At 36.1% G+C, this 18,964-nt stretch overlaps 3 protein-coding genes across 3 annotated transcripts; 1 reads left to right on the top strand and 2 right to left on the bottom strand.

Moving 5' to 3' along the window:
• The first annotated feature begins 1,686 nt into the window (after positions 1-1,686).
• On the top strand, positions 1,687-5,188 carry LOC125201627 (transcription elongation factor TFIIS-like). Its single transcript, XM_048099816.1, has 3 exons — positions 1,687-1,804; positions 2,149-2,303; positions 4,124-5,188. The coding sequence occupies exons 2-3, from the start codon at positions 2,154-2,156 to the stop codon at positions 5,015-5,017; spliced, it is 1,044 nt and encodes a 347-aa protein (XP_047955773.1). The 5' UTR covers positions 1,687-1,804; positions 2,149-2,153; the 3' UTR covers positions 5,018-5,188.
• A 735-nt stretch (positions 5,189-5,923) lies between these two features.
• LOC125211955 lies at positions 5,924-6,558 on the bottom strand. The gene has a single exon (XM_048111931.1). The coding sequence runs from the start codon at positions 6,479-6,481 to the stop codon at positions 6,056-6,058; it is 426 nt and encodes a 141-aa protein (XP_047967888.1). The 5' UTR covers positions 6,482-6,558; the 3' UTR covers positions 5,924-6,055.
• An 899-nt stretch (positions 6,559-7,457) lies between these two features.
• Positions 7,458-18,605, bottom strand: LOC125200549 (E3 ubiquitin-protein ligase SHPRH). Its single transcript, XM_048098197.1, has 18 exons — positions 17,583-18,605; positions 17,282-17,488; positions 16,748-16,809; positions 15,615-16,119; positions 14,302-14,502; positions 13,549-13,804; positions 13,036-13,276; positions 12,770-12,939; positions 11,962-12,674; positions 11,517-11,733; positions 11,233-11,424; positions 10,348-10,464; positions 9,842-10,084; positions 9,396-9,570; positions 8,989-9,185; positions 8,679-8,830; positions 8,104-8,368; positions 7,458-8,014 (listed from the first exon to the last, which is right to left on the bottom strand). Exons 1-18 carry the CDS (start codon positions 18,383-18,385, stop codon positions 7,766-7,768), a joined length of 4,965 nt encoding a protein of 1,654 aa, XP_047954154.1. The 5' UTR covers positions 18,386-18,605; the 3' UTR covers positions 7,458-7,765.
• Positions 18,606-18,964: the final 359 nt, after the last annotated feature.

Raw genomic sequence — 18,964 nt, forward strand, 5'->3', positions numbered from 1 at the left:
GACTTTGTACAGAAAATTTTTGATAGTTCGGTCAATTTTATCAACTTTTTGAAAAATGATTACTATTTGATATTTTTCGAAATTGTTTTATAATCTTGAATTTTGGTGAAATTAAGATCAAAGTGGTTTATGAAATATATTACTCACTCCGTCCATGAAAAATATGGACTCTTTCCTTTTTAGACAATTTCGTATGAACATTCAAATTTTGAAAACTCTTTTCACTCTAATAAAATGAGATCAATTTTCCACTAATAATTACTTTAAAAACTTTTTCTATCTATTTGTCTCGTATCCGTGTCGAACCACATTTATACTTTTTCAGGGACGGATAGAGTATGTGATAGAACGTTTGACTACGAAAAATATCATTTAGGCAGTATATTTGGCTATGAAAAATATCACTTGGAGCATATGTTTTGCTACTTCAATAAAGTTGTTTTGATATATACCTAAGGGGAGTGTTAAGGTGCCACTACCTCTTAAAATAACACCATACCATCATTTCTAGTCAATCATTTGTACACGTGGACGAATAATAGGCTGCCACGTGGCAAAAAAACCCCCTAAAAAAGACGGCCAACAATATGACATACACTTTACAATAATTTTTCTTGGCCAACAATATCCGACACACTATACAACAATCTATAGATTGCTGTGTAGCGTTTTTAATATTGTTATATATGTGGTGTCACGGTGTCAGGTGTTGTCATTTTAACACAAACCTATATACCTAATCAATCACATATTTAATTTTTTCATTAAATTACTATATAATCCATCATTTTATAATAATTTAGTATCTTTTAATTAATAAGATTTTCTGTGTTCCAAAAAGTTGTCCTTTTGGAATGAGGAAAAGTGCAAAGTAGATTGTAATGTACAAAAAGTCAAAAACCATATTATAAGAAATAAATTTCTACATTTTTTATGATCATATTTTCTAAAAACTGAACTTCAAAGACGAGGTAGAAATAGAGAGAGCATTCATCAATTCCTCCTCCATATCCGACACCTTTTCGTTCCCCACCACAAGTTCTAAGTGATACATCACGGCCACTACTAAAAAGTAAAAATATTAAAGTGTCTATACGTTGGCCAAACGATTTAGAGGTTAATACCTAAGGGACGACCTTTAAATTTAAAGTTATTTAATCATCTAAAAAAAAGAAAAAAAGATGTTAGTATAATCTAGAAGTAAACCCACTGCTAAAATATGAAATTCTAATATTTTTTCCCAAACAATTTAATTTCCACACCAACAAAAAAGAAAATTGAATCAAAGATTTGTGAAAGAGAGAGTCGGTACCTCAAGTTGGAAGAAACCTCATCGGTTTTAATTAAAGCTAATTATTGAAAGATTAATAGTGACCTAAGATTAGAATAACTTAAACAAATGTAGTATATCCAAGAAAAGGAAAGGTGAATAATATTTGGAGTATTTTTTGTTTTTTTAGTTGCACATTTGTCCCGAGACCATAGAAAAATCTCTACCAATTAAGTTGAATTTATTTTCATCCAATAAATAAATTAAAGGAAAAATGTAACAAATGTGGTTAAAATAAAAAGAAAAGAGGTAACTAGATTATATTTAGGCCCATTATTGAAAGAAGAAATAAGCCCAAGCCCAATATCGCTCCACCTTAAATCTCAAATCCTTTCTGTTATCATCAACAGCTTCATCATCATTCAACGCATCTTCGCCGCTCTCACATTGTCAAGCGGCTGCTCCATCAATTGACTACGAAACTCGGCTATCGACGCCATCTCCGGCGAGGGCTAGCTGCCAATTTGTATTCAGGTGCTCTTCCTGCTTCCGTTACTCGTTGTAAATCTCCTTTGCCTAGGAAATTAGGTGCCGTGTTTTTGTTATCCAATTTGTTTCGAAAACAACGAAAATTGAAATGGAAACGGACTCTAGTCATTTGCAGGAACGGATTCTTATCTCTCGTTATAATTTACTTGTTCACGGAATTCGAATTTTTTAAATTGATATATTGACATTATTACCTAACCCTAGAATGCTTTTTGATGTGTGAATTTTGTGTAAAATCATTTATTTTTTTTGTTTGTAGTTTGATTGTCTAATTATTTTATTTGATTTTATAGAAGAACAATTTTATATGGTTGCTGTTTGACATATAGGGATAATGGAGAAGGAGCTGACCGAGCTTTTCGAGTCTGTGAAGAGAGCTGCGGATGGGGCTGAGAACTCTCCCGCGGAGGTGGATCGATGCGTCGATGCATTGAAGCGACTCAAGAAGTTCCCTGTTAATTATCAAGTCCTTGTATCCACACAGGTATTTTAACTATTTTTATGTATTTGGTAATGTTGTTTTTCATGTTGCAATTATTATGTCAGTGCAAAACTATATATGTGATTCGTACTGGATGCGTTTCTATGTGGGTTTTTGTTTTATTAACTGGAATCCTGTGCTGTTAATCTAGTCCCATTCAAATTGCTATGAAACTCAAGTCCACCCAAAGATCTGATTTTGAGGGTAACATTAGATGGTCCAAATGTGGTTAGTTTCCTTTATTATTAGTCTTCAAACAAGGACAGCACTCAAATATGTTATCCCCTGGTGGCCCTGGATTCATATTGTGAATATTTTGAGAATATATTAATTTGACTTTAGAATGTGGCGTTTCTAATCACATGTGAGATGAATCTAGAAACCATCGTGATTGTTATACTATCGTAGCTGATATTTCTCTGACGGCAATATCTTTTCAATTCACTACCTAATCTGACAAGATACGTTCAATTAGTTATAACATAAAGGTGACCTACTTATGTTATATTTTCGCCCAAGTTTTATGATGGAAGGATAAATTTAATGACTATTTCTATTTCCATGTGGCAAAATTCAGTAATAAGAAAAGACTTAGCTAGTGTGACCTGATTTATTCCATTGTGGTTATTGATTCAATAATTGTAAAATATTAGAGGGTGCAGATACATTTATTGCTTTGATTGCCTTCATACCTAGACTTCCTTACTCAACCCATACATGGTACCTATGTCCTATAGTGTACCACTGTGATTTTAGATGTAATTTTTTTACGTGACAACATACAGAGTATGTCTTGGTGGTGTTTTGATTTTTTAAAAATTGCATAATGTAACTTTAGAAAGCATCACAACTAATCAACCATCCAAATCAAGTTTCAATAGGCATGTTTCCTTGCAATATAGTCATATATATATATATATATATATAGGGTTTTGATCTATGCAAAACTAGATTTAAATAGAGAAACACAGAACAATATCATACGTAGGGCATTTTTAGGTCATAGTTAGTTTATATTTAGGTCATGCTAACAAAGCATGACCTAAAATGATCTTACCATGACTTTAAACCCAAATCTTATAATATGACCTAAAACTCCTTAATTATGACCTTCCGTATTTTTGTATAATTATTGACCCTTAGATCATCTAATCATATGGCCAAGATCTGGGCTGCATTTCTGGGTTTAAGGGCATTCTTATTTTGATCATCTCCCTATATATATATATATATATATATATATATATATATCTAAAAAGTTGATTTAACTGTCCGTGGGTGAAATCATAATCATCCTATGCAAAACTATCTGGTGGGCACGTGACTAGAGTTTCGCCATTAAATAGAGATTCTACGCAGAGAGTAGAGCGTGATTGAGTGAGAGAGGCAGAGTAGAGTGCTAGATTGGGAGAGAGTGGTGTGTATTAAGTAAGTGTACATCCTCATTAATTCTTGATTTTTTTAGTTCCTTCAATCAGGGCTCCATAGAACCACCACTTTAAATGAAAGCTTAGGCTTTAAACCCATGAAGTTTCGAGCATCAGTAACCCCAAAACAGAATTAACACAGTATCGAAACCCTATACTATTTTCTCTGTGCACTTTTTTCTTGATGCATTTGGTACATTGGTGTGATTTTGAATTGTTCTCAGTTTTATTTGCACACATCTACAGAAGATTATGTCTGGTTCCAACCTATTGATTGAGCAGTATTACTTCCTTAGCTACTGATTAGATGTTAGAGCAGCATGGGATCTTGTTGTTTATTTGGTAATAGGTATTGATATCTAGTTTGATTCCCTTACATTATTTAACTTATTTCAGGTGGGTAAACGTCTCCGCCAACTGACTAAACATAGAAGTAACAAGATCAAAGCGCTGGCTTCTGATGTGGTTGAGATTTGGAAAGCCATAATCGTCAAAGAAACAATGAAAAACAAGAAGAATGGCAATAGTGAAAATGGTGATTCGTCGAAAACTGAGTCTTGTCCAGAAGCTGATGAGGCGAAGAATTTCCTAAGGACAAACTCAATGAAATCTGAAAACTCTCCAGCGCCTAAGAAATTGGTGGTGGACAATTATGATAAGTCCACAAAGTCAGGAAGTTCCTCCAGCACCAAAATTGAGAAAGTCGAAGTCCAGAAATTCAGTACTTCAGTGCAAAAACCACCGCCAAAACTGTCTTCTCCTGTATCCTGCAAAGACCCAGTGAGGGACAAAGTCCGGGAAATTCTGGCAGAAGCATTGTGCAAAGTATATAGTGAGGCTGATGAGGATTTGAAACAAAGCATTGATCAACACGACCCAAACCGAGTTGCTGTTCAAGTGGAGACCGCAATGTTTGAGAAGTGGGGCAAGTCCAACGGCCAGCACAAGTTCAAGTACAGGTCGGTGATGTTCAACATCAAGGATCAAAACAACCCAGATTTCCGGAGGAAAGTCCTGACCGGGGAGTTCTCACCCTCAGAGATTCTGGAACTGACGCCCGAGCAAATGGCTAGTGACGCAAGGCAGATGGAGAACGAAGTGATTAAGCAGAAGGCGATGTTCAACAGTGAACGAGCAGCTGCACCGAAAGCTAGCACGAACGAGTTCAGATGCGGGCGGTGCAAGAAGAAGGAATGCACTTACTATCAGATGCAGACGAGGAGTGCGGATGAGCCCATGACTACGTTTGTCACCTGTGTAAACTGCAACAACCACTGGAAGTTCTGCTGATTTGATCTTTAATCGTTTAATTTCTTAGGTTTTTGTATTTTACTCATTTGTTGTAGGAGACGGCGTTATTATTAGGACCATAATTTTGGTAGCATAATGTTTGTATTTGCATAATTAATCAGGATTCTGAATTTCTCTTCTTTGTGTAATGCAGTATTATTATTCAGTGCAGATCATGTAATATGGAGTTTTATTATTTACGAAGCATAAATTATCAGGAAATTTGGTCAGTTTTTTTTCAATCTCAACTTTTGAAAATGATCGACTTTGATATTTTACTCAATTATCTATTAATCTTGAACTTGTGTAGAAACTTGTTAAGGTTCGATAAATTTATTTTATCAATCTCCAAACTTTTTGAAAAGTGATTATTTGATATATTTCTAAATTATTTTATTATCTTGAATTTGTGTTAAATTAAATATAACATGATTTACTGAAAAATATCATGGAGAAAGAACGTTTGGCTACTTAAATGAAGTTGTTCCTTATACACCTAATCAATAATATTTTCATAATTTTCAGGCACATGAAAATTGTGCTACTATAAGTTACTTTGATTAATAATCGATCGTTTTATACTCCCTTAGATCACTTTGTGTCTTAGATCACTTTGTGTATGACACGGGTTTTGATGTAGAATTAGTAAAGTAAGAGAGAGGAAGAGAAAAAATAGATAAAGTAGGAGAGATAGAGAGAAAAAGTGGAAAAAGTAAGAGAGAGGAAAGAAAAAAAGGAAAAATATAAGAGATAAACTTTCCATTTTAAGAAAATGATCTATTTTTTGTGTACGTCCAAAAATGGCAAAAGTGATCTATTGTTTGTGCTCGATAATAATTTACATTTTAATTAATCAAGATTATCCTAAGTAGATTTAAAGAACAAGTCAAAAACCATATTATAACATTGAAATCAACTTCTTCTACATTTTTCATTGATCATATTATCTAAACATTGAAGTTCAAGATGAGACAGAAACAGAGAGCATCATTCCTTCAACATAAAAGAAGAAGAAGAAGAAACAAAGAGGTGGTGAACTCAAACAGAGGTGGTGTCAAGTGTTTGTGACTGTTGCTTGAGCGCCTGGAACACTCTAGAGCTCCGGTCGAAAATGAGGGCTCTCCGGTTGTAATCAGTCGGCTCTCTCCCCTCATCGTCTCCCATTATCGCCTCTCTCTCTAGACACTCCATCAATTCCACTATGCCTCCAATCCCTCCGCACTTCCCGTTCAATTTCCTCAACTCCTCCTCCATATCCGACACCTCTTCCTTCCCCAGCACCAGTCTCGGCTCCGCCGCAGGAACTGAATCTGCCTTCGCGCATTTCATCACTTTCAAATTACTCCTCTGATTATTGATTCGAACCGTGAGAGGCAAGGAGTTAGGGCGAAATGCCCCAATTTTGGGCGAGAAGGTGGAGAAGTGATGATGTGTTGCTCTAGGGTGAGAAACTGCAGCTTCCATGGCTGTTGGTTTGCGAAAATTGAAGATGAAATTGACCTAGATTGAAGATTTGGGGAAGGATTTAGTGAGAAGTGGGAACCCTAGTCATGGGTATTTATAGCTTTGGGATTGGGAAGGTGGCGTGGCGGGGGGGCACGCGCCACTATGTGTAGCTGACACGTTGCTTTCATATATAAAAGGGTTGATTTTGATATGTTAATATATAAAGTTTGAAGATTTTGATGCGTGACGCATTGGGTGATTATTTACTTTTCGTACCTTTGTTTGGACTTTTTTGGTGTATAATTTATTCATTCATGTTACGTAATAGGTCTATAATTTTGATTGAATAAAAATTGATTTATGTGTTAATTATTTTAATAAAAATATAATTTATCTATAAATTATATTTTGTTATTAAGTGAAAAGAGAATAAAATAAGAGAGAATCTAGAGATAAAGTTGTTTTCATTTTAGAAAATTTATCATTTTTAATGGGATAGAGGAAATAGTAATAGTATATTTTTTTATGACTATTATATTTTATATACTAAAATTTAAAAACAGATATAACAAGCTAGTATATCATGATATGCGTGGCATTTTTCTTTTATTTGTTGCTTGCAAGTTGCAAGATTCCATTACATTTATTATTTGAAATAGATGGCAATTCAAGTCATTTACGCATTCCACAAATTTCTGGTCCTATAATTGGACTTTGTAACAATTTTCCTAACCTCTCTTTTTCATTACTTGAATAAATGGTAGCTAATCCATTATCCATATATAGACTTACCAGACCTAGCTAAATGGTAGCGGTCCTTTGATATATACATACGAATTTATAATATCCACATACAATTTAGTATTACTGAAGTTAATTAAATAAAATAATCTTCTGCTCTAATAGAATTTAAACGAAGTCATCAAATTTAAGCGGTCCAAATTCTATATGATCAAACATATCCATTTAGATATCTCTACATCAATACATAGAATAAAAAAAATGTAGTACTACAGTTTCTTATAGATCAATAACTTTATATTAAAACATGCACTACATAGTTTAATTACAGCATGCTAAAGTATGGCATCATCATCATCATGGTGTATTTGTACAAATTAACATTACAACCAATGGTATTCTAACATTAATCTGACCTTTCCTAATTCCTACAATATGTTACATATCCGCCTACCATATAAACAATCTAAACATGTGATCTTAAGCTTCAAACAATTGGGATAGAAAATCACATGATTTCCTAGCTAATCTGGATGGATTCAACTTTCACAATAACAGATGCTATCTTTCTGCCTCCATTAATCTTCTTTCGGCCGCAATGGCAGCAGCAACCGAAGCTGGAAGATCGCTCAAGCTTCCAGCCGGTGTCTCGTCTTCTTTCTTGGCAGCAGGCGCTACTCTGAAAAGGGACTCCACGTCCTTGAGCGTTAAACAAGGTTGATCTTGGTTCTTGCGATTCCCACTGATAAATGAACTCGTATTCCTACTCTTATTCAGTTTATATATGCTTTCCTCAACGGTGTCTTTCACCTGTCCATAAGTAAGCAAGAAGGGTCAGCAATAGGGCAATAGACATGTCCTTTGTAAATATCGAATATAAGAAAAGATAAAGCACACACGATGAAACGATGCACGAGTGTTTTATGCTCCTGTCCGATCCGGTGCACTCTACCAACTGCTTGTGCTTCAGCTGCGGGATTAAGCAGCGGCTCAACCATAATTACATGCTGAGCTTCCAAAAGATTTAGCCCATTCGCTCCATGTTGGATTAAGAGTAGCAGCACTTTGGGGGACTCAGTATCTGTATTATCTCCTGGCTCCGTATTGCTTTTTATAGCATTGCTCTTCTGTCCTGTGAAGTTTCTGATAGCAATTTGTGATTTCCTAGAATCACACCAAGATAGATTATAATGAGAAAGTAATCAAGTGATTTTCTTGTTTTAATGCAACTGTGTAAACTTTATGAAATCGTCATCTTAGGCATGCGAGAAGAGCTTCATCTAAATGATGTGATAAAACTCCTATTTCCCTTAAATGCAATTCCAGACATGCAAAAGATACAAAGAAAGCCAAAGATTAAATGCGACCGAACTATAGGCTTACCAAATGACAAATCTTGTTGTGCATAAGATCAAATAGCTCGAATTACCCAAAAACAGCTTTTACTAAAAAGAGCACATGGAGAAGCACCTACCTTCCTCCTTTCATCCTGACAAAGCTCATGTTGTTGGCAGCAAAGGCATGCTGTAACACATCAAGGACGTCATTCCAACTGGAAAAAACAAGAAACTTTGCCCGGGGATCTGTAGAGCTGATCCACAAAATTCTCCTTGTCACCGCTTCAATCTTTGAAAGACAGTGATGCTTTGTCAGGGAAAAATAAAAATGAAATTGAAAGAAATTACCGAAGAAACAAAAAGCAGATTTTGCATCTACAGGCCAAATCAACCACAAGCTTGACAGGCATGTTTAATATCAGTTAAGGTGGTTATAAATGACATTACCTTCGTACTGTATGAGCCTTGGACAGTAATAAGAGTTTCAGTTTTGTCATAAGTGTGGCGTTTTACATCCTGTCTATCATCAGCAAATGCAATATTTCCGAAATCAGTGGCACGCCGGCATGATGGGCATATTACCCTATCATCATGATTGAATTTTCCAGGTGAAATCAGCTTTCTCTCCGTCATCACAAATAAACCTGGTAGATATCTATTGATTAGTGAAGTTCCATTTGTAGTATTTAACTCATTTATTAGTCATGAGGTAGTTAGATTGCTTCCTGTTCTAAGCAAGTCACAGATTATGAAAAGGGGAATAATACTTTACAAGGATGTGATAAAGGCAATCATCATTCTTACATGAATATTATTTACGCAACAAAAGAGGAGTATGTTTGATGCAGACTTACATTTACAACAAGTGACATGGCCACATTGAAACACCATTTTTTGACTACCAAGCTGCTCTTGACAAACTGGGCATGATTCTCTAGTGAATCCATTTTCTGAAGGTATTATTACTTCAGCTACAGTTGAAGCATTAATACATTTTGGTTCGATGTTCTGCGTAGATTGTACTAAACCCTGTCAAGCAAATAGCAAATATATACATTAGCTTTCTATCAATAAGAAATCCAATATGGCACAGTGAGTTTGTCATATGTTTGCTTATGTAATAGCTATATCAAGTATATTATGTTGCTCCTCTCCTCATTGTGTTGTTGAGTATCTGATGCTTAGATATGTTTGTAAGGAAATCATACACACAACAGTTTTGCTTTAGGAAATTGATCATCAAAGTAGGAACAAGGAGAAAAAACCAATATGCTGCCAGAAAGCAAGGCTCTGTAGCTACCTTTAAATACCTTAGCTGTCCTTTTATACGTGACAATGCATCCAAAGCTAGAAATTTTTCACCAGAATTTTCAACACTAGACATATCCAGCTCTTCTGGACTTAAAGCCTCAATAGACTTATCATCCTCATCTTCTCTAAGGCGCAACCTTGAGGTAGCCATCTTTATTTCATCATGAGCACGCAGAACATGTGCCTGAGAGACAGCCAAGGACCTTGCTAGAGCATACTCCTTGCGAAGTAACTGAGAAGGCAGATAAAAAGAAAGCTTGAGATATGAGTTTCCTAACCCTAATCAGACAGAACATACTAAGGTGTCCAGATTAAGTTTATTTGGTGCACATTATGAAAGAGAAATATCACCATAACAAAGGGATGGTAATGCAAAAAATATGTAGAAAAATCTAGATGAAATTCTCCAAACATCAAAGATGAATGAAGAATTTTCAAATCTATCATGGATGTATCACACAGATTAGACAGACAACTGAGGTATGTGTGCATTACTTCAAGAAGATCAAGCTGCTTTCTGGCAGCTGAAATGTTGTCTCTTCCTAAGAATCCCCTGGAGTTGTTTCTGATTATTGTCAGTGCAATCTCCATATCAGAAGGTGACTTAGAGACCTGCAAGAAAAAATTTATGAAGGATGAAAATGGAAGAGTTCTCTCCATGCTGATAAAGTACTTGCATAGAAATCATGGCATCCATGTAATGCTATCGTCAATGAAGCAATGCAATAAAATATGATGGTCTGTGTCTGTATAGAACAATTAAATTAAACCATCTGGAAGATGTCAAAAACAGTGGGATCACGAGTACCGGAGTATGCCGCTGCTTTTTCACAAGTGGTTATTCCTCAACTAACATGTGAGAAGAATAGAAAACATTTTTTCTGCAGAGAGTAGCTTTCACACTCAGCATCCACCATGTCATGCACTAATCCTAGTCCAATGCCCATAGAATTTCCTACGACTTGTGTAGAGAGATTCTAGAGCAGGTTGTGCAACCATCCATTTGTATATATTCTACTATAATTCTAGAATATTCAAGAGGACAAAGTGTACTGTTGGAGCAAGAGGACCATTATTCATAAGGAAGTGAAATTGAAACTGTTTTGTTTGTAACCAAAGAAGTCTGAGAATTTCAATTGAGTTAGAGCTAATTTTAAGGCTTATTTCTTACTAAAATTTCCATGCCAAGCACTTAGCACAGAGCAACGCGTCAATGAGCGAGATTTACTTAGCTACTGCAAGGGACTGAAGGAGCTAAGACCCCCCATAATAGGACAAGGATTCACATGAGTCTTTTTAAATTAAAAGGCATTTATTTTCATATATCATATCATTAATGCCAGAAAAAAACAAGACAAAACAAGTAATGCAACTACGAACCGTCACTTTCTCCATCAATTCCCTCTTCTTTCCATTGTCTTGGTAATCAGAAGTCTTGTCTTCTCGTGACAAGTTCCAGTAGAACTGATTTAGAGCAGATTGCTTTTTTTGCATATTCACTGCCTCTTCTACTGAGGTAATCACCTCCCCGTTATTACTTTTGTTAAGACGGAACAGCCTAGCTTCATAAACCTGATAAGAAGCAATAATTCTTAAAGAAGTAACAAGGCAATGCATGCCATAATATTTTAGTGAAATGAAACAAGTCACGAAAATTTACAGACCTGAAATATTTCATCCAACTCGCAATGCGTGCATGCAGGGCCATCAAAGTTAGAATTGCACTTCTTACAGTATCTCACCAGTGCAATGTCCTCTTCTCTTGGATTTTCCATTGTTTGGTCAATTTTCAAGAGTCTATCAAGTAAAGTTTCTCTTGACTCTTCCAATGCATCCATACCAGTTTGAATGTAATATTTTAGAGTTGTTATGCTGCGGAAGCTGTTGGAAAACACAATATGAATATTAGTGTTATATGAACTCAGTCTGTAACAGCTCTAATTATAATTGGAAAAATATCAATCCACAGAAAATTTATGAAGTAAATTATTAATTCATGATGCACACTTTCCAGCTAATCCAGTATCCCAAGCAACAATAAAAATATGAAAGACTGTCTAGGTTATGGTAAAGAAAGCATGTAAAACCAGGAATGGAACCAATACTAACCAGGCTGGAATCCTTGATTTCTTGTTCAAATTCCCAGAAAGCGCTTCTCCTATTTTCTGTGTCAACATACTAGATAAATCCTTGTTTTGTTCAATGTGATGCAAGGCATCCAGCCACCAAGTTGATTGCTGATGCTTCCTTTTTTTAAAAGCTTCGCAGACCTGTTCATATGACCTCCTGAACTCTTGTTGAGCAATGGTTAACTTTGAAGTGAACAATGACAAGAATTTTTGTTTTAGATCCTCGCATGATCTTCTCAACCATTGAATATGTAGTGAAACATGAGGCTGAATGCCAGGATTTGTTTCACCATTTCTCAATAAGCTTGACGGAACATTAAGTAAATCATCAGATACAGCTCCCAAACAGGGATTACATCCACTAATTTCTTCCTTTTCAATAAAATCATTATCTTTCTCTTCAACACCAGATTCTGAAACTTTCTCACAATTTTGTGAAACAGACTTCTCCTGTGAGATAGTATCAGAGAGGGGTAATGCTTCAGCAAGGTTATAATGAATGTGAATGTTCAACAGAGGATCCAAGCGGAAATCATCACGGTGCTCCTTAACTAAATCCAGTGCCTCTTTATATAACAATACAGCTTGCGGAAAATCTTGCTTGATCATTGATATACCAGCAAGTCCGTTCAATGCAACAACTAGTTTCCTGAGGGCTTCCTCGCCTTCTACCTTTGTCTTTCCAATAAGAACCTGCAAAAAGAAAACCAAACTAATAGACTAACAGTACTGCAATATAGGCAGGGGCCCTTTTCTAAAATGATAACTTGTGCTCATATTTGACCCACCGACAATATCTCTTCCATGGTCATGGGAGACTTCTGCAAAGAGCGTAGACCAGAACTTCCAACTTGAGGATGACAGCAAGCTTGACGAAGCTTTAGGAGTGAGTTAAAAAGCTTGGAAGCTTCCACATTGGTGATGTAACGTTCAGTTAAGGCATCAGATGACGAGGAATCTGGACAGGATTAACATTAGGATCAGGTTAGGTGAATCTGGAAAGAGAGCGAAAATATGTGAAGAACTAAAGATGATCTAAAGGAAAATTACGTACCTGCTGTTGTTTTCTTTCTGACATCATCCTTAAAGCTTTCAACAACTTCACGGGCATCATCCACGCAAGTTTCATGTTGTCTCTGGTAGAAGTGCTCTTCAATTGGTGAAAAAGAGAGCCAAGAGACACATTCCTCCTGAGGTGGAAGTTGTAATTCATCCCAAACATGAACTTTCGAAGACCTCCACATAAGTTGCTTGAAGAAGTTGTGTGTGAAAGCCATAGCTCTACCATCTCCCTTCTGCAATTAGAGAAAATTAACAAAACTATTAATCAAAATTTAGCAACAACAATTGCCATGAGATATTCACAAGTAGCACACACTACCAAGCACAATACAAGGCCCACACATGAAAAAAGAAATGTGCATTATTAATGTGACCAAAAATATCTACAAGTAATTTTTAAAAAGGTGTGTCAAATATTGTGTAGACAGAATGACATGGGAAAAGCATTAATGTTATGCATATCAACAGTTTTCATTGAGAAGAATCAGCACCATATGTTTCATACCTCATATGGATTAGATATAACATCAGTCCACCATCGGAGAACATCAAAAGGACTTGATCCAAGGAATCTCAAAAGCCCATATAGATCGTCAAGTTTCCGTTGTATGGGGGTCCCTGTTATACACCAACGATGTTTTGCATGTAGACGCAATGCCAGCTCTGTTGCTGCAGCAGCATTGCCCTCCACCATTTGAGCTTCATCCAAACATATTCTCCACCATAAAACTCTGGTTAGGAGAGTTGGAACAACTGGGTATCTGTGAAATAAACCAACAAATATAGTAATCAACAAAACTGTAATGCCATGGCGACGGAATCTTAAACACAGAAAAGAACACACAGGCTGTTCTGAAAAATAAAAGAGCGAGCAAGCGAGAGAGAGAGAGAGAGAAAAATTTACTTATGGGCCCTTAGGTAGAATAAAAAGAGGAAGAGAGGTTGTATTGGAACTTTGGAAGGCCAAAGTGGAATCTTGGATGGTAATTATTTACCAAAAACAAAAGATTAATAGCACCGTCTTGCAAAGATACGAGTACCAGAAAATATATTTTCTTAGGCTGAGGGCCTGGACTGGGATATACAGAAAAGGAAAACCATCCTAAGCAATAAATGCTTTAAGCAACAAGATGATGTCATCATAGATCATTTAGGTTGGTTAACATGGATTTTTACATTCTGGAACTGAAATAGAGCGTCAGTAAACTCTCGAATGTGGTTATGCTACCATAGAAGAGTGTATTGTGCCATAAATTACCTCTTCTTGTATCTCATAAAGCGCCGATCCCCTTCATGTCTCTCAGAATCATGTGGCAAATCCTCTTTTAGAACATCATAAGTTGTCAAGACAATGTCAGCACTTAGAAGTTCATCTAAGCCAATAACAGGTTCATCGGAGAAGGATGTCTGTTTAACTCCTCCATATATGCATATTCTCAAAGATCCAGGATTTGTATGTCTGTTCAGGCAATGGAAGACAACAAAATAGAACATAAGCCAACTAACATAAAACAAAATAAAATCAAATTAACAATCAATTGTCTGAAAATTTTTGTTATCCTGCATTTGAGTAAAAGTAGTACACCATCCTAAAACTCCATGAGTATCTATTTCATAACTAGTAGGATTAAGAATAACTAATAATGAAAAATTGATGGGTTATATTATGAAATACTTCACATCTTCACCACTCAGTTTCTTGGCAGAGTAAAATAACATGCCCAATCCTTCAACACATAGCATTACCTTTTATACAAGACCAGGCTCCAAGGAGTTTTGGATATACCAGACAGAGTGAACAAGATTAACTTAAGTTTTTTACTAATTAGAGTAATAGTTCAGGAGATTTCAGTGTATGGTATATACACTTGGCAGCATGGGCAAAAGGCCATACTTCAATCAAATCACATTGGCTTGTTGAGTATATATTCAAGTCAGTGTGGATCAAACTAAGTGTCAGTAAAAGTTCTCACCTAAATTCAAAGCAATAGTAAAACTTAAAACAAAAATGCCAAAGATAAATGTTAAGCAAGATAAAAAGGGCGGGCCAAAACCCACATCTAGCATACTTGAATGAACAAAAACAGAGAATGAGAGAGAAAAATTAAGACCAAGCTTCTTATAATTAGAATGTATGGCGAATTCGTCCAATTAAGCCACAAATAAAATGCAGAACCAACACATAGTGCAATATCTTCGTAAGTTTTGCTACTATATTAATGAACAGAACCTTTCTGAACATATAAACAGTCAAGAAAGCACAAAAACGGCTCAAAATACTGGATGGCAAATATAGAAATCAAGACATTTTTCATAAACCATATCTGATGAAAAGGATAATTACTAAGCAGATTCTCAACATGAAAGACATCCATCCATGCACCAAGAACAACTACTCTTAAATCTCATAAAAAGTGTCAGAGTTTTGCAACAAATTTAGGTAATGTAAACCACATCATTTTCAGAACAAATGTGTGACGTAAACACACATAATTAAGTCATAACCCGGAAATTGCAGTTATTTTGCACAAACTTCAAATACATACACGGGCCGAAGAACAAAACAGTTACCGAAGAATTTCAGCATGCCACTGGAGCAATATTGGAGTTGGACAAACGATAAGAGTTGCACCTGCAGCAATTGGAGATTCTATGGCCTGCATCAGGGAAGAGCATGTCTGACATATGTGCTCTTTATCCATTTCCACTACTTCAGCATCCTTCTTTCTTTTCCTACTCTTCCTTGAGTTTCCGACTGAGACCTCCTGGCATTTTTCTCCAGCGTCAGCTCCTCGAGATTTTGAACCTTTTCTTTTAACTGAATACCCAACACAATCTGCATGTTGCCAGGCATCACAAACGTCACATTGCACCCACATGCCTTTATACTTGTAGCTCTCCGTAACAGCACCACATAAGCACTCGACTCGCTCCCTTTTCAGTCTCTTCAAGTTACAATTTTGAGATCTTTCAACTTGCATTGGGTTATCCGAATTAGTAGCAGCTTCAGACGATGGCATTTGGTGAGCGAATATACAAGAGAGCACCTCAATAGTTTTCCCAAGGCCCATCTCATCTATATTTCAGGATTAGCAACAACAAGCGCAGACCCATTAGTCATTCTTATTTTCTAATCAAACATACAGATTTTGAATTGAGCACTAAAATGGTAGTTCAAATACATTAATGAATGGACAAAGGACATTATTCTTTAGAGAATGAGAATGGAGGAAGGATTTTAAATTCTCAATGTAAGGGCCAAGGGGGGGCACTTTTTACAGAAATTACAAGTGTATGGAAAATAACTCAACAGAGTCATAGGTAATTCGGTATTCCCACCGTCCCATAAAAATAGACTATGTTTGTCATTTTGGTCCGTCCCTTAAAATTAGACTAGTTCTAAGAGGAAACTTTTGAACAACTAAACACTACTAATAATGCGGACCCCAGAATCCACAAACACTACTTCTACTACCTTTTCTCTTTCTATCTCATACTTTAGTAATTGCGCATTAAAACTCGTGTAATTTCAAATTGTGCTATTTTTATGGGACGGAGAGAGTATGGTTCTTTAGGTGCATGTTTGCATCTCATATAAAAAACAAAAGAAAGAAAAATAAAAAGTAAAGCACAAATAAATTATAAACCACAACTGAAGTAAAGAAGCATTAGTTCATCTTGTGATTTAACGAATGTCAACATACCAGCGAGAATCCCTCCAGAAACATATGATGCGGAGCAGGTACCATGTAATGAGACGTTTCCACTGCATAATATAACATCTCTCATTCATTACATGTGTAGTACATTAACAAATAAAGAGATCACTTGTATCAAACGTTTTAAGATCCTTAAGCCTCTGACATTTTGTTATACAAAGATTGGGAAAACAAAAACCCACTCAAATTACACCTGTGTACGAATTGGCTACTAAGTCTCAGCAATTAATATTTGAGCATCGGTGGTACTTGGTAGTAATAACTAATAACTAGAAGTAATAGTAATAGTAATAGTAATAGTAATAGTAATAGTAATAGTAATAGTAATAGTAATAGTAATAGTAATAGTAATAAGTAGTCCTGTAATAGGAGTATCATTAACAACAAAACAACAAGAAGCAAACAATTTAGCAGAGCCTAATAATTGTGGCAAATCAAATTTCGAAATCAAGAGATTTTGTTATTATTGGCATCAAAAACCCAAAAAAAAAATGTTATTTGAGGAACTGAGGAACGTACCTAAAAGGATTGTAATAAATTCTTCTAGATGTGTCGATCAAATTTAGAGGCATACATAGAGGAGCTATAATCTGACTTCTTTCTTTGCCACCTAAATGCTCAAAATCACCCTTTTCTCTCTTGACCATCCAGTAAGCTGCACGACGCTGGTATGGTCGTAGTTCAGGGAGCAAGCCTGGAAGGTTATCCTCCAGCATTGGTGCGTCTCTGTTGCAAGAAAATAAATCAGGTCAACTTCAGAAAAGATGTACTGCAATGCAACCATCATAAAAGGAGAGTCCAACTTCCAATAAATACTTACTTTGACGGCTTAATAGCTTCATAAAAGCTAGAGACTTCAAACTTCACTTGTTGTCTTGATGCTTGAGCATCACCATCAGCGACAAGAACCTCGTCAGCTTCCATATTCGTAACATCAGTATATCCATATCTAGCCTCCGAAGTCATAACTTCTGGCCGCAGCCACGCCATAACATTCATCATACTTTTCTTCCAGAGCTGCCTCGTATTATCGAGGAGTGATTCACACTCATCAAACACACTCCCTAGAATCTCAACCCGGATAGACACGGATGGCAACCCCATCGAAAACTCAACTCCTAAAACCGGCCTAACAGTCAAGTATCTCAAACTAGCCAAATGCACAAGCCCTGTAACCCCTTCATCACTCCCATCAACAGTTCCGGACGCCATTACCACATCCGTATCCGCTTCCTCAACCGTGCGTTTCATCACAAACTGCAGGCATATGTCACTCTCCCGCAAAACCGGCCAATTCCCTAATTTCATACGAACGAGATGCTCATTCACATTACTCAATTTAAACCTCAAGAAGCAATTAGAATCGCTGTAAAACTCCTCAGACAACTTGTAGCCGCAAAACTCCTCACTCACCGCCAAATTCATCAAAACAATTTCAGAGATATCGTAATGCTCCACACTACCCCAACTAGACTTATCAATTTCGACAAAAAACGGTTCTTCAGCTGCAGCCGATTCCTTTCCGTGATGCGCAGCGCCATCTTTGTTGAATTCTGATTCAGACGGCGGTGCTTCTACCGCTCCCCCAGTTCTACGTGGCCGAATTTGCTTCCTCCTACCCATGATTACCGCTACCACAGCCAGAAAATAAATACGAATAAACACTCAATCACTTACTCAACACCATAAAAACAGAAGCTTCGATGGAATGGTGTGGAATAAGCAGAATTCAGTTTTAGCATTGAATCCAACAACTCAGGAATTCATGATATACACAAACACAAACTCTGTGTGTTAGTTTGAGTGAAACCTAGAAATTTAGTGAGAGTTCGTTAATTTGGGTAAATATTTTGGGGATGAATCAAATCCTTAACTAAATCTGTTCTTTTTCGGTACGGCGGTTGCGGTGGCAAATATTAAATCAATTTTAATGTAAATTTAATAAAGTAAAAAATTCACATACATAAACTTAGATAAAATCAAATTTTGATGTATAGACAAAAATAAGAAAACAAAATTATTTTTATTTTTTGTCCACGGATGAAGCAATAAAGTTTAGAGGGAACATCTTTTTAGGTCCACGAACTTTGCCAAAGTATCATTTTAGGTCCGTGAACTTTGAAAATATCATTTTAGGTCCATCAACTACAGGTTAATATCATTTGAGGTATTTTGAATTTTTTTTGGACGAAAATACCCTTA

This window comes from Salvia hispanica, chromosome 1, assembly GCF_023119035.1.
Source record: "Salvia hispanica cultivar TCC Black 2014 chromosome 1, UniMelb_Shisp_WGS_1.0, whole genome shotgun sequence".
In the NCBI taxonomy this organism is placed as follows: Eukaryota; Viridiplantae; Streptophyta; class Magnoliopsida; order Lamiales; family Lamiaceae; genus Salvia; species Salvia hispanica.